This window comes from Camellia sinensis, chromosome 12 (assembly GCF_055761805.1).
Source record: "Camellia sinensis isolate YWXY chromosome 12, ASM5576180v1, whole genome shotgun sequence".
Taxonomy (NCBI): Eukaryota; Viridiplantae; Streptophyta; class Magnoliopsida; order Ericales; family Theaceae; genus Camellia; species Camellia sinensis.
The window spans coordinates 80,579,381-80,595,406 of NC_138972.1; the positions used below are offsets into that span (position 1 = coordinate 80,579,381).

The window sequence follows — 16,026 nt, forward strand, 5'->3', positions numbered from 1 at the left end:
AACATTCCAATTAATGTAATATTCAAAAATTCTTTAATATATTTATCTCAAAAGTAATAACGTAACATTCTAAAAAATATATATATATATATTCTAAACGTAATGTTCCAAACACACAAAAAAAATTTGGTGTACTTTTCTCTAACGTAACATTCTAATGTAACACACTAAAAAATTCGTTAATGTACTTTTCTCAAACGTATCAATGTAACATTCTAAAAAAACTCTTTAGTATATTTTTTTTTAAATGTAACATTCCAAACAATGTAATGCACAAAAACTCCCTAATATACTTTTTCCAAACGTTACAATCCAATGTAACAACAGAAAATCACACTGCAGAAATGTAGATTTTCACACTCGATAACTAATACTTCAGCCAACAATTTCTCCAAAAAGAATCTATCACACCACACCTTTTCATTCTCATCCAAAAAATTAATTAGAAAATTAGAAAAATAAATCATAAAAAGGCATTATCTTAAAGTCAAATGACACCAAATTAAATAAATACAAATTTTCAAAACAAAAAAGACTAATTGGTTAATGAGAAAACTCTTAGGACTAAATAGATCAACATTCCCCCATATGCGATTTATAGATAATTTTAAAAAAAATAAAAAAATTTCTAAGCGACTTTTTTAATTTTTAAATACACCTAACATAAAATGCACATAAAATGTATAATATTTGTGAAAAAAATATTTAAAAAATTCACTAAATATAAAAAATATTTTAAAAAATGAAAATTCAATATATTTTTATATTATTGTATATTTATTGATTTTTTAAAATTATTTTTTATGAATATTTTATTTTTTAAATACATCTAAGTAAAGTGCATATAAAAAAAATTAAAAATTGTATAAAAATTTTAAAATATTCACTAAAAATAATAAAAAATGAAAAAAATAGAAAACTCAATTTTCAAAAAATTAAAGTCAAAAAATTAAAATAAAATACACTTATTGTTTTTTTTGTTTTTCTATTTTGCTACTTTGATAATTACACTCTAAATTTTGTTATTTAGCCTCATTATATATCAATCAATCATATTTTTCTTTACAAATACCACTCAACTAAACAAATCATTCTAAACACTACAATTTTTTTGGGTCACTAACAATTGTCTGGTATACAAGTAAAAGACAAAAAAATTGAAGAACATACAATAATTTTTACTAAATTCAATATATTTTTATTAAAATTAATACACTTTTAACATTTTGACTCTTTACATGCTTTTTAATATTAAATAATGCCTATGAAACACTTGTTAGCATTTGTCAATTTTCTTTTCTTTATTTTTTTTTTTTTTTTGACACTCAGCCCAAAGGTTTATTTTTAAAATTTTTGAGCTAATAAACCCAAGCTCTACACTTTTGGGGCCAAAAAGACAATTATAATTTGAAATACTATTTTACTTCTACATATGTATCTATCTATCCAATGTTCACCTATTTGTCCACAACACCAATTTGTCCACGTATATGTCATGTGTTATCTATCTGTCCACGGGTCATCCCACTATTTATTCATATGTCACCTATGTCCACTTAGGGATGTTTTGGCAATACCATAAAATAGTCAATAGTCACTACAAATTATCAACTCGTCTCTTTATTTTTTTAAACATTTTTTTAAAAAAAATTAAAAAACTAATTAAAATATATACTTCCCAAAACAATAATGTATCTACTTGTTCAAATCACCACCACCACCACTGTCATTGTCGACCACAACATGGTGCCACCAACAACTTTTCAGGCAAATGTTCTGACACTTTTTCAACAGGTGGTGGGTTGGCAATGAGGGTACAATTGGAAGAAAAAATATTTTTTAAAATAATTTGTTATTATCACCAAATAATTTCATTAAAATGTCAAAATAAAATCAAACAATGGATCAAATAATATATGGTGTGCAGACTTTTCACCAATTATTTATTTGTTACCTCATAAAAAAATTTAAAAGACATTAAAAAAATTAATTTGCTAAATGGGCTATTTTTAACCAGTAAGTTAATTAACTCCCCAATCAACCCCAAACTGTAGATTTTAAAATGAAAGAACAATTAATTCAACTCTGAAAATACTAAAGTTCAATGGGAGAATACTCATACTATAAAAATGTTATGTTTTCGCTAAAAAATTAAAATTTATGGATGTATTGACAAACATGTATGCAATGTTTGTTTTGGTTCCAAATAGGGATGGTAAAATGCTAGATATCTTAAAAAATTTATTAAATTTTTTATTAAATATCTCACATGGGGGTGGATCCACGTGAAATCTACATGGTGTGAGTCTCTCACCCATGTGAGATATTTGATAGAAAATTTGATAAAACTTTTGGAATTTCTAACATTTTTCTTATTATATGGAGAACGAGACAAATTAAAGGCCCCGGAGCAAGTTAACTTTCTAATTTTAAAAATGCAAATATTAATAAAAATTAGAAACAATATAATATACTACCATAATTATTTATGATCAATGAGTATAAAATATGTAAGGTGATAAATAAATGAGTATGAATAAATATTAAGTATAATATATATTACATATAAACATAGTAAGAGCGGCTTCCTTATCAAGATGGAAAAATCAGTACCTATCGGGGGGATGCAAAGGCAGAGTGAGACGGGAGAAAATGTCATTCTTAGTTTCAAATTACAAATAAAAAATAAAAGTATGCTAAGTTTACAAGTGTCTTGTATCAAAATTGAGGAGGCTTTAATATATATAATAAAACGGATCAATTTTTTAAAATATATCTGATGTGACATAGTTTAGAGTTAAGTTTGAATAAATTTAACAATTAATTTTATTTTTTAAAATAATGAAGTATTTTTCATGCACATAATTTTGCCAATGAATAGATAGAGAGAATAAGAAAATTATGAGTGATTGTGGACTTTTTAGAGTATGGTATGTTGTGGTTGGATGCGTAGGTTTGATCAAAGAGAGATAATAGTAGGAAGTTAGTTGTCCAAGGAAAAACATGCCATTTCATCAAGAGAGAGACCAAAGTAGAAGTTAGTTGTTCACCAAAAACTAGCCGAGGTCTCCTAGAATCCGGGTGTGGTCCAAAAATGGTCCCAGCCCAAACATGAACTTCAACACCTCACCCACCCAACCCGACCCATCCACCGTTTTGAAGAATAATACTATAGATATCAATTAATATATTAATAGATTATGAGACATAATTTTAAAAATTTTAGATATTTATAATTTATATAATAGGTGAGCTCAATAATAATGGCATAATACTAATTGATACACTAATGTATACATTAATCGGTGCATATAGCACCACCATTTTATATGTACTAATTAATGTATTAACTAATCAGTGGTGCTACAGAGCCTGAATGGGCAGCGGCTCGAATGGCTCAAAAAAAATTTCCCTAATTTTTTTTTTTCTTTTCAGCAGGAGAAAGGAGGAAGACGAAGAAGGGAAGGAGGGGGAGGGGGAGGGGGAGGGGGAGGGGGAGGGGAGGAGGGGGAAGGGGAGGGGGAGGAAGGAATGGAGGGGGCCTAAAAAATGGAGGAGGAGGAGGCGGCGGAGGCAACACGATCGGCGGAGGCGACGAGCGGGGCAGAGCCGACGAGGGGCGGAGGCGACGATCAGAGTAGCGACGGCGACGATCAGAGCAGAGCAGCGAGGCGGCGAAGGCGGAGGCGCAGCTATCGGCGACGGCGACGACGACGACGGCCTCTCCCTCTCTCAATTTTTCTCTTTCTCTTTCTCTCCTCCCTCACTGCGTATCAGACTGAGGAAGAAGAAGAAAAAAAAAAAAAATTGAATGGCTGAAACGACGTCGTTTCAGCCATTCGGGGCAGAATTTTTCGGGCCACCAAACATTATTCTTAACTAATATACTAACAGATGATATCTTAGAGGTTTGGGTATTTGTAATTTGTATAATAGGTGGGGTCAGTAATAATGACATAATACCAATTGGTACGCTAATGTGTACATTAATTAATGTATGTAGCACCACCGTTTTTATAAAAAAAAAATTGTAATTGACTCTCATTTTGATAAAAAAAAAAAATTGGAAAAATTATTTAAAAAAATTATAATGATTAATGTAACAAATTAAATCCTATAATTTAAATTTGAGTTAATTACGTAAAATTCTTATTTATAAATGTTATGATAGCTCAAGTTCTATTTAAGATTTTTTGAACCAATAAGTCTTATTTAGTAAAATTGAGAATAATATAAGTTTTTTTTTTTTTTTTAAAGTTAAGAATATTATCAATTTTGCACAGTAATGTTTCAATAACTGATGAAAAAAACGAAGCATGAAATTAAATGTTTTTATCATTTTACTTATTGGTTTAATTTAATTATCCAATAAAATCGATAGCATTATCAGTTTTTTTTCAGTGTTAAAACTAAGAATATTATAATTTTTTTTTTATTATTTAGTTTTGCACATCATTGTTTCCTCATCATACTCCTTTATAGACAAAAATTTTAGTTTTACAAAAAAAAATAATTCAGTTTTTTCAATTTTTTTTATAAAAAAATATGAGATCCTCTTTGCTTGGTTCTATTTTTCTAAAAATACTTTTCAGAAAGTTCTACTTTATTTGTTTTTCGTGTTTTTTTGTTTTTACTAGATTTTTTTTAATATTTTAAGCAATTTTTTTTTTTACTTTTCAGACGTATCTAATATAAATATACCTAAAAAGTAAAATATTTGTAAAAAAAACTTTTTAAAAATTCACTAAATACCAAAAATACAAAAAATACGATAATTCAGTACATTTTTTATATTTTTATGTATTTATTAATTTTTTAAAATATTTGTTCACAAATTTTTTACTTTTTAGATATATCTAAATAAGGTGCATCTAAAAAAATATAAAAAAATGTTTGAAATTTTAAAAATATTCACTAAAAACAAAAAAATACGAAAACCAAAAAATTCAATTTTCAAAAAACTTAATCCAAAACTCAAACCAAACACACTGTTAGTTTTTTTTTTCTTTTGCGCATAATTTTTTTTAAAAAGTTTTTTCAATTTAAAAGGTGTGTTTTAAAGTTTTGAAAATCAAAATAAATATCAATTCATCATGTTCCTTTATAGATAATTCTAAATTATGAATGATCCTTGCTTGAAATGTAATTTTGACTATTAAAAATTTAATGGGATTTGAAAATTTAAATTTTTTTACTTAAGACTTGTTACCCAAAAAGCAACCTAAGAGGGGGTGAATTAGGTTTTTACAAATTAAAATAATAATATCCCAATAAAATTAACTACTAGTACAATAAATTATTAACAGGCACAATGATGAACTTAACACTAAATGATCAAGCAAAATAACAATGAAGTATAGCTAACATACATGGTAAATCAAATGATTAGTACATGAATATTAGATAGATATAGCAGTAGTAGGAAAGTAAAGAGATTAGGGAAGACAAAACAAATAGATTTATAGTGGTTCGGCTTCAACCAAGCCTACATCCACCGTTGTACTTCCATCATTACTAATTTGAATATCTTTCACTCCATCATTACAAATTTGAATATCTTCCATTTGAACATTTTGGTCTGCTACTATGCTGGGCTGTTTGAATCTTTATTTTGGGCTGTTCGAACTCCTAATACATTCTAACAACATTTAGATAAAGGTTTAGGTGAGAAATAATGGGACAAAATAAATTTCGATTCTATTTTTCTTTTTCAAATAAATTAAAATATAATTAAATAAATCATCAAAATAAATTTTGAATTTTATTTTTCTTTTTTAAATAAATTAAAATATAATTAAATAAATTATTAAAATAAATAAGTCTAAAGAAACTCAATAGAATATATATTGATAAATTAATATTTATATATAAATGTCCCTTTTAATTTTATCAATTTGAACCATGACCTCTTAAATTGATTCTAATTAAAACTCCCGTTTATTTTTTATTGACAAACCGACGGGGAGAAAAGTAGTTTTGTCAAATACTCTTCTTCTCCAACATATATTTACATATATATATGTAGATACAGTGTGCATGTATACTTCTTAACCATGATGCGCGTATGGAACGCATCAACCTCCACGTATGAAACTGAAATTACAGAGTTTAATTTGTTATATAAGTCGAATTATGGGTTTTTTTTATAAAGAAAAAAAAAATTATTCATAAATATTTTTAAAGACTTTGTAGATGTATTTTTGTGTTTGTGGAATCATTATTAGATAAATTATTAATGGGTCATAATAGTTGGTTTTCATTGAGTTCTATTGAAAATAAATTCTAATAAAATTATCGTTAAAAATAATTTTTTGCGATGATTTTGTGCATATATAGCTAAAAATTGACAATTAATGACTTTTATTGTCACGATTTTTATAAATTGTCACTAAAATTTACAATTAGTAACTTTTTTTTGTGATAAAATTTACAAACTATTGTTGAAAGTTAAAAATTAGTGACTTTTTTTTTTTGTGACGATTTTTAAACTATCACTAAAATTTATAATTACTGACATTTTTCATGAAATTTTTTTCAAATTATCGCCGAAAATTAACAATTAATGACATTTTTTTAATAATATTTGATGAAAAATGTCATTAATTATTACAATACCTATTGGATAGTAAATTCATTTATTAGAACCTGCACGTAAATCTTCCATAATTATTTAGTAGTGTGATAATAATCCTGAAAAATTTATTAAACTGATAAATAACTTTTATTTGTGAGTTTTGATTTTTTTATTGATTTATTTGTGTTAATTTATATTGAAGTATGATTTAAGAAGTTATGGGTGTGGTTGGTTTGGTTTTAGGAGATAAATTTTCAAAAAAAAAATTGAGAAAAGAGATTAGAATTTTTTTTGGTTTGTTTGGTTGTATATTTTGGAAATAGTTTTGGAGTATGGGAATTTGAGATAATTTGATATATTGTTGTAGTTGAGTAGATGCGTGCGAGAGAAAAGTGATTAATTGATGTGCAGGAGAGAGAACGTGATTTTGAAAAAAAAAATTCAAAAAAATTTCAGCCAAACAAAATTTTTAAATTTTTTTCAAAAATTGTGTTTGAAAGTTAAACCAAATAAGGCCTATATTTTTATAGTAGTTGAGTTATATTTTTAAAAATATTTTTATAATAATAAATTTATTATTAAAAATTGAAACATCACTTATTTATAAATAGAGTAATACTAGAGATTCAAAAAATTCTACTGAAATTTCTACTAAATATCTCACATGGGTATGGGATTCATATCATGTGAGTCCTATATGGATCCCATAACTATGTGTGTGATATTTGGTAGAATTTTTTTGTATCTCTAACATTTTTGTTTTAAATGTGGATCACAGCAAGTCCATGAATTTTATTCCCATTTGTCAATCAATTTAGTTAAAAAAGTAAAAAAAATCAAAATATCATATGCCTACAATTATCAATTCAATTAAAAATAATAATTCCAAATATACTAAGGCCGTTTGTTTCATGAGATTGGATTAGGACTGAGATTGAACTCTAATAATTAGAAAAGTAAAAGTTAAATAATAAAATATACATTATTCATTCTCTTTCAAAATATTAGTTTTTTATTTTATTTTTTATTATCTCAAAATATTAGTCATTTTACAAAAATCAAGAATTAAAATAATATGAATTTCTTATTTTTCTCTTCTTTTAAATTCATTAACAACACAAAAAGTATAATTATGACAATTGATATTCTCCAAAAAAAATATGTTATCAAAGGGTAATTTTAAAAAAATTAATTTTTTTAAAATATAATAATCATACTATCAAAAAAAGTTATTTTCCTCAAAAAAGATTATTATTTTAACATGGAGATAATATTTTTAACAAAATAGTCCAAAAACAATTTATCCCAGTAATTATTGCATTGCAATATTCCCTTATAAAATCTATGCAAACAAAAGTATTTCATTGCTAAAAAAAAAACCAAAAACGTCAAAAAGTCAATTAAAAACTACCCCCAAAGAGCCAGTCCCATTCCAACCAAACAAGGCCTTTCACTTTATTATCCCTGGATAAGCATCTCCTTCTCCCTTTCCCAGCCGGACTCTACACACTATATTTAGCAAGAGGTAATTTTCTCTTATTCCTCTCCGCTGTTTGTTTCTCTCTATATTTCATGTTAGGGTTTAGTTTAGTGATATTCTTTCAATTCCCAAACAAGGTTTTATGTTCGATTACTTGTATGATATCCCAATTCTCTGTTTGTCTTCCCGGAAAATTTTACCCCAGGAAAATTGTGATCAAGGTAATCAAAGAGAGTTCCCAAATTTTATCAAACTTGTGAAGTATGGATTATTATCTATGGAGCTCAAAGAATTTGATTGAATTTTCTTGAATTGTGCTCTAATTAATTGAATACCCACTTGACCTGGTTTGTGTTTAGAATTTAAAACTGTAAATTTATTGTTTTTTTTTTGGGTTGGTTTCATGAATTATGGGATGAATCTGGATTTTTTAAAAAGGATTACTAGTTCTGTTTGGATTAAGGGGTTTGGTGAGAAAAGAAAAGAAATGGAGAGAAAAAAAACTCCCATATCACTTGTTTGAATGATTGAGAAGGTGAGACATGGTGAGAAAGGGAGAGAAAAGATAAGTATCTTAAAAACTAAGTTTTGTTGTTGTTTTCTTTTATTTTTATGTACCAACATTGGTGATATTTGGTGAGAAACAAAAATTATTGTATAGTATAATCTTATCAGTTTACTTGCCAAAAAAAGTCTCTGTCATTTATTTTCTTGCCTAATTTACCGAACGGACTATTAGAGCGTAGTTCATGGTTTGGTATCATATATGTATTATGTATATGTCAAGAATTTCCATTAGAATGTGATATCAGGATTTCTGGAATTCATGATTAATTATAGAACACTAATGTTGTGATATGTACACTTGAATTTGATTACATGATGTTAATATAATAGCTCAGACACAAAACTAGTCCAACCGTGCTTTATTTGCAGAAATGTTATTGTAAGAACTTAAAACTATCTGAAATATGTGCCAATGCATATTGCCACCACTCACCCCAGTCAACATCAGACACAAATGCAGTTTTAAGCTTCCAAACACCACCCAATTTATTATAAAGAAGTTTTTGAACAAATTATTACTTAGAAAATATGAGGAAGAAGAACTCCGAAAATATGAGGAAGAAGTGCTTAGAAGATATGAGGAAGAAGGAATATATTTCTGTTATATTCAAAACTTCTTATCTTACAAGACCAAATGACACTACTTATATAGGAGATATTACAAACATCATTATAACCCATTATATGCCACTTACATATTATATATTACCACTATCTACCACTATCATATTATATACATGCCACTATCTACCACTAACACCACTATCATGTTCTATACATGCCACTATTTACCACCAACACCACTATCATATTCTATACATGCCACTATCTACCACCAACACCACTATCATATTATATACATGCCACTATCTTATTATATACATTAACACAAATTTCCAGCACTCCCCCTCAAGCTGGTTTGAAGATATCTTCCATAGCCAGCTTGCTAGTCAGCTTATCAAATTGCTTCTTGTGTAGTCCCTTCGTTAGCACATCAGCTAATTGTTCACCTGCTGGAAGGTAGGTCATACAAATTATGCCAGTATTGATTTTCTCCTTGATGAAATGTTTATCCACTTCTATATGTTTTGTGCGATCATGTAGAACTGGATTATGAGCTATAGATATAGCTGCTTTGTTGTCACAATAGACCTTCATAGATGTCGGGTGAGAAAGCTTTAATTCTTCAAGAATTCTTTTAATCCACATTACTTCACAGATTCCATGGGCAACAGCTCTGAACTCTGCTTCTGCACTACTTCTGAACTTTAATAAATCCTTTTCCTGCAATAGGTGAAAAACTACCATCGGCTATTCTGATTTTGTCATGACCAGAACAAGGAAAATAGGTACTAAATAAATGGGAAAAACTAGTCATGTGATTGGAGGCATCGGAATCTATGATCCACGGAGAGAAGTTTAGGCAAGAGAAGGCTTTAGGATTTCTACCTGTTTGTGCCAACAAAACACTAGGAGTACCGGATGAGGAGTTGGATTTTATCAACTTTAAGAGTTGATCAATCTGCTCTTTGTTGAAGGGACCTGAATCGGCTTCATTAGCGGTAGGAAAACCACGATTCTTCTCTCATTGTTTGTTGCTTTTCCAGTTGACAGGTTTGCCATGGATCTTCCAACACGTTTCGCGTGTATGGCGAGGCTTGTTGCAAAAATCACACCAGACCCGTGGCTTATCATCAAACCTGCGCTGGTAATTTGCAGCCTTGTTGGCCGCAGCATCGCTAATTAAAGCAGAAATTTCAATTGATTCACCAGTACCTTTTTTCTTAAGCATGACGCTCCTTCGGCTCTCTTCCCTTCTGACTTCGGCAAATACTTCGCCAATGGATGGGAGAGGAGGTCTGCCAATAATTCTTCCTCGCACTTCATCGAACTCAATGTTGAGGCCGGCAAGAAACTTGTAAATACGGCTGTCTTCCACAGTTTTCTTGTGGTGGTTGCAGTCGTCAACCGATTTCCATTCGTATGTGTTGAAGATGTCAAGATCCTGCCACAACCTTTTCAACGAATTGAAATATTTGGTGACGGAATCATCTCCTTGACGAATCTCTCCCAACTTCAAAGTTAATTCGAAAACTTGAGATTGATTTCCTAGGTCAGAATACATCTGACTAACATTATCCCACAATTCTTGTGCAGTAGTATAGCACATGTAATTAGAGCTTATATCCTCCTCCATGGAATTGACCAACCATGTCATAACCATGGAGTTTTCAGCGTCCCAACTGTCGAACAGCGGATCATTAACAGCAGGAGCCTTCTTGTCACCAGTGATATAACCGATCTTTCCTTGCCCATGGATATACATCCGGACAGATTGTGACCAGCGGAGAAAATTATCACCATTTAGGCGGATGGTGGTGATTTGGACAGAGTGAGAGTTGGACGTTTTCACCGGAATAGCAGCGGCAGGGGTTGAAGTGGTTTCGGACGTGACTTCCGACATGGCTATGACTGTTTTAGGGCTGCTGTGTTTTTTGTTGCTCTGATACCAACTCAGAAAATATGAGGAAGAAGAACTCCGAAAATATGAGGAAGAAGTGCTTAGAAAATATGAGGAAGAAGGAATATATTTCTGTTATATTCAAAACTTCTTATCTTACAAGACCAAATGACACTCCTTATATAGGAGATATTACAAACATCATTATAACCCATTATATGCCACTTACATATTATATAGTACCACTATCTACCACTATCATATTATATACATGCCACTATCTACCACCAACACCACTATCATATTCTATACATGCTACTATCTACCACCAACACCACTATCATATTCTATACATGCCACTATCTACCATCAACACCACTATCATATTATATACATGCCACTATCTTATTATATACATTAACACAAATTTCCAGCATTATTTAACTTGTGGATGTTTATTGAACTGCTGAATTTGTGGTTATATTCTGGTAAAACTAAATTCTTAAAATTTGAGTAGTTTCACTTGTTTTTTCCTGAAGTTTATGCCAGGAATTGAAACAACCTTTTCCGTTTTCCTTGAAACATGTGAAGAATCTGCTTTTGTAAGAAGGTCTTGTCCGAATCAAATGCAGCTGACTAGTTGCATAACAATAATAACTCGCCGTAGGGTTGCTAAACCGAAAATTTAAGTTATTTCCTCATCACTTGATTTAGATTAGAGCATGGTAGTTCATGGTTTGTTATTGCATGTTAATATATACATATATATATTTGAAGACTTCATTATAATTTTAACTTTGCAGTTTCTTGAATCAGTTTTATATGGATTGCTTATATATTTGTGGAAAGTTGGAGATGGTGAGGTGGCTTTCCAGGAAAATGGCAGATATTGAGAGAGAAGATGTCTGTGGAGAGTGCTATTGATGGCGGATTGCTTGTAGTTTTAACTTCACAGTTGCTTGATTATTTCTTTTTCTTCTTTTCGTTTTGAGAGCCTTATTCCTGTGACTCGAACCCATGTTACAGCGTATAGTGGGGTTTTAGATAGCACTTGCCACCATGTCCAGTCACAATGATGCGGACAGAAAAGGTGTCGAATGAGAAAGAAATCGAGCACATTTGGAAATTTAGATTTTAGGAATTATATCAATAATAGAATATTAGTTAGGATTAAATTATTCGAAATGTTTTAATTATTAGGTAGGATCTAATTATTTGGAGGTAGTTTTTATTTTGGAAACTCTTAACGACGGTTTTTTTGGATGCCTATAAATACACCATTACGTGTTTGGTTTATTTAGCTTTGATATGAATTGAGTTGAGCATTTTTAATTTTGAAAATTAGGGTTTAGTTTATTCTTCTGGTTTGTGCTTTTCTTTATCATTATTATTGTTCTCTGTCTTGGTGTCCTACATCACACAATCTTTGTCCTAAGTAAATACAGTATTTAATTATGATATTTGGACAAACGGAATTTATATAATGCAGTTTTTTCCTTCATTTAAAATGCATTATTTTCTTCCCTTTTGTGTTGGCTAAAATACTTCATCAATCAAAAGAATCGATTGAAATGAGTAGGAAATGTTACATCGTGGACTGAACATTCATGTTTTCATGATATTGTTATGTATTCAAACTCTAACCGTGGCATGTGTATATCTCGAGGCATTTGGTGTTTCACAAATATATTCTTACTAACCATGCATCTCAACTGCAGGGAACAGAAATGGGTGAGGATTGCTCTAGTAGCAATGAAAATTTGAGGACTAATTGGACGCCACCTATGGACAATTATTTTATTGAACTTTTAATCGATCAAGTGCGCAGAGGGAATAAGACTGGTAATATATTTAGCAAAGGAGCGTGGACAGAGATGATTGCACTCTTTAATGAACAATTTGGATTCAGGCACGAGACAGGCGTTCTAAAAAACCGATACAAATGGTTGAGGAAACAATACAATAACATAAAGATCCTTGTCCAGAATGGATTTAGGTGGGATGAAAAGCAGCAGATGGTAACTGCTGATAATCATGTATGGGATGAATACATCAAGGTACAAATTTTATATTAAATATTCTAAAACATCACACGAGAGTTCAATTTACAAGTTGCGTACACGCTTCATGTGCAGGACCATCCTGACATGCATTCGTACAGAACCAAAGTTGTACCATTTTACAACGAGTTGTGCATGATATGTGGGCATGCAGTTGCCGATGGAAGATATAGTCTTTCGTGTTTCGATGTAGACTATGAAAATGAAGGTACGTCAAGATAGAATTGGTGATTCGTTGGCATTGGCTTTTTCAGAATCTAAAAAAGTTTATGCGTTTGGGAAGTTGCTAAAAAAGTTGCTTTTTGAGTGAAAAAGTTGAGTGCCTTTTTAGCTTTTTTAGCTGATAACAGATCAGACTTTTGGATTTTTGGCTTATTTAGCAACTTCCCAAATGCATAATTTTTTTAGATTATTAAAAAAGCCAAATTATTGGATGATTTGTTTATGCAATTTCTAATTACTTCTGTATTACTTGTAGCAAAAGTATTGGATGATCAGCCTCCTGCAAAAGATGATCGTATTAAAATTGACTGGTCACAGAAAATGGACGAGTATTTTGTTCAACTTATGCTGGAGCAGGTGCATAAAGGGAATAAGATTGGCCGTACTTTCAAGAATAAAGCATGGAGTCACATGATTTCTCAGTTCAATACAAAATTTGGGTACCAACACGGTAAAGTAATCTTGAAAAACCGTTGCAATATTTTGAGAAGGCAGTGCAATGCCATAAAGTTTCTTCTTGGTCAGAACGGGTTTAGCTGGGACGAAACACGACAAATGCTGATAGCCGATGATCATGTTTGGAATAAGGTTATTAAGGTACAAAGAGTTTTTTGGTATTGTTTTGGTACAACTTATGGGCATGCTTATAGCTTCATTTTCTTTGGGAATTTCTTTGAGAAATAGTTCAAATAAGCTGCTTATTGAGAAGTTGGGGGGAATGGTGCTTTTAGTTTTTACCTTATGATTGTTAGCTCTCAGTTTTCAAGTTTTTTTTATATGTTTATATATATATATATATATTTTAAAGACAACTGTGGCAAGTCGCTTACAAGTTTGAAATGCAGGCAAGTCGCAACTTTCCGAGGTACAGAAATAAAACCGTGCCATTTTATATTGATATGTGTCTCATCTATGGGAATGAATCTACTAATCCAAGAAATGATAGTGCTCCTCGGAACTCAAGTTACGAGAATAGAGCTCCTACTACTAGTGGTGGAATTGCTATGCTTGAGGGATGCAAAGAAACATTGGATTGGGGAAGTGACACAAATTTGAACGGTCAACAGAAAAAACGTCAACTTGAGGTGCAACCAACTTTTCAACCGTCTAAAAAAGCACAAAAAATTAACGATGTGGGTATGGAAGATGCTATGCAAGAGATGGCGATGGCTGTTACGACATTAACAAAGAAGAAGAAGAAGAATGGGAACTGTATATCGACAAAAAATGTTATTGATGCTCTCCAGGCCATACCGGACATTGATGAGGACCTCTTGCTGGATGCTTGCGACTTTCTGGAGGATGAGAGAAGAGCAAGGATGTTTTTAGCTTTGGATGAAACTCTGCGAAAAAAATGGTTAACAAGGAAACTTCGCCCTTAGTAACTATACTGATATAGCGTAGAATTGTAGAACTGTTATTTGAATTATACTTATATAACCCGGTAAATATTTGATGTGTTTATCATATCTCAAAATTGGGATGGTGGTATTGCTCTTTTTGTTTTGTTGACGAGTTAAGCATGTGCTAGGTGTTTTGGTCAGTGTGTGAAGGTGGTGAAAATTGGAGGAGTTCAGAGAATGCAATGATTATAGTGAATTGGTTTAGGAGACAAGTTTTATATGCCTTTGATGTCAAAATTTGATCTAAAATGACCTCTATTTATTGAGATGTAATTTCTCAAAAGAGAATTTGTATTTTTAATAAATGCCAGGGAGTGTATTTGTAATTTGGGCTGGATTTATTTAAAGTTTAATAAATATAAAACTTAGAAAACTTGACGATTGATGGAACATCTCAAGTTTCATTTTGATAATCTAAATCATTTATTTTATGTGTATATTATTTATGAAAAAAATAGATTTATTTGATCATTATAATATTTTTATTTTATCGCATTTGATTCTAAAAAAATAAATGATAAATTTAAAAGTATATCTATTGTCCATTGTTTTTTAAAAAAACAAACACAATAAAATAAAATATTATGATTATCTGATCGATTTAATTTTTTCTAATGAATGATATATAATGAAAGTTATACAAAATGAACGATGCGGATTATTAAAACAAGGCTCATGATAGACTTTACGTGTCTCTCAAATTCTTTTAAATTTAAATTTGTGGGCATTTACACACGGTCATAATTTATGAACTTATACTTCACTAAGTCCTACTTAAGATTTTTTGGACTTTCAAAACCCATTAAAGTTTTAATAATCAGAATTGCCTTTCAAACAATGATTGTTCATCATTTATAATTATCTATAAAGGAAAATGATGATTTGATAAATTGAATTATTTTTTTGTGCAAAAATGAAAAATTTGTGTCTATAAAAGAGTATGATGATGGAATATTGATATGCAAAATTGAAAAAAAAAATTTAAAAATGAAAACTGAAAATGTTCTCGATTTTATTGGATAGTTGAATCAAACCAATAAGTAGAAAGACAAAAATGTTTAATCTCATGCTCGGTTTTTTTATTTAGGTAATGAAATAATTTTCTGGAACATTATTTTGTAAAATTGATAATATTTTTACTTTTAAAAATGGAAAAAAAACTGATAATATTCTCAGTTTTATTAAATAAGACTTATTGATTCAAAAAATCTTAGACAGGACTTGTGCTATCATAACATTTGTAAATATGACTTTTATAT

The 16,026-nt window shown here is 30.0% G+C and overlaps 1 protein-coding gene across 2 annotated transcripts; it reads left to right on the plus strand.

Annotated features, from left to right (window-relative positions):
* The first annotated feature begins 7,918 nt into the window (after positions 1-7,918).
* LOC114272454 (L10-interacting MYB domain-containing protein) lies at positions 7,919-15,093 on the plus strand. Of its 2 annotated transcripts, none has more exons than XM_028214163.2 (5): positions 7,919-8,099; positions 12,801-13,139; positions 13,218-13,350; positions 13,621-13,961; positions 14,210-15,093. In XM_028214163.2, the coding sequence occupies exons 2-5, from the start codon at positions 12,810-12,812 to the stop codon at positions 14,744-14,746; spliced, it is 1,341 nt and encodes a 446-aa protein (XP_028069964.2). In that variant the 5' UTR covers positions 7,919-8,099; positions 12,801-12,809; the 3' UTR covers positions 14,747-15,093. The 2 variants fall into 2 exon arrangements, with proteins under 2 accessions (XP_028069964.2, XP_028069963.2); XM_028214162.2 differs by having other exon boundaries at positions 8,059-8,275.
* Positions 15,094-16,026: the final 933 nt, after the last annotated feature.

Coding starts and splice junctions, on each gene's coding strand:
- LOC114272454 (XM_028214162.2), top strand. CDS start 8,147: ATGTTAGGGTTTAGTTTAGTGATATTCTTTCAATTCCCAAACAAGGTT. Junction 8,276..12,800: donor CCAGGAAAATTGTGATCAAG/GTAATCAAAGAG, acceptor TCTCAACTGCAG/GGAACAGAAATGGGTGAGGA. Junction 13,140..13,217: donor TATGGGATGAATACATCAAG/GTACAAATTTTA, acceptor CTTCATGTGCAG/GACCATCCTGACATGCATTC.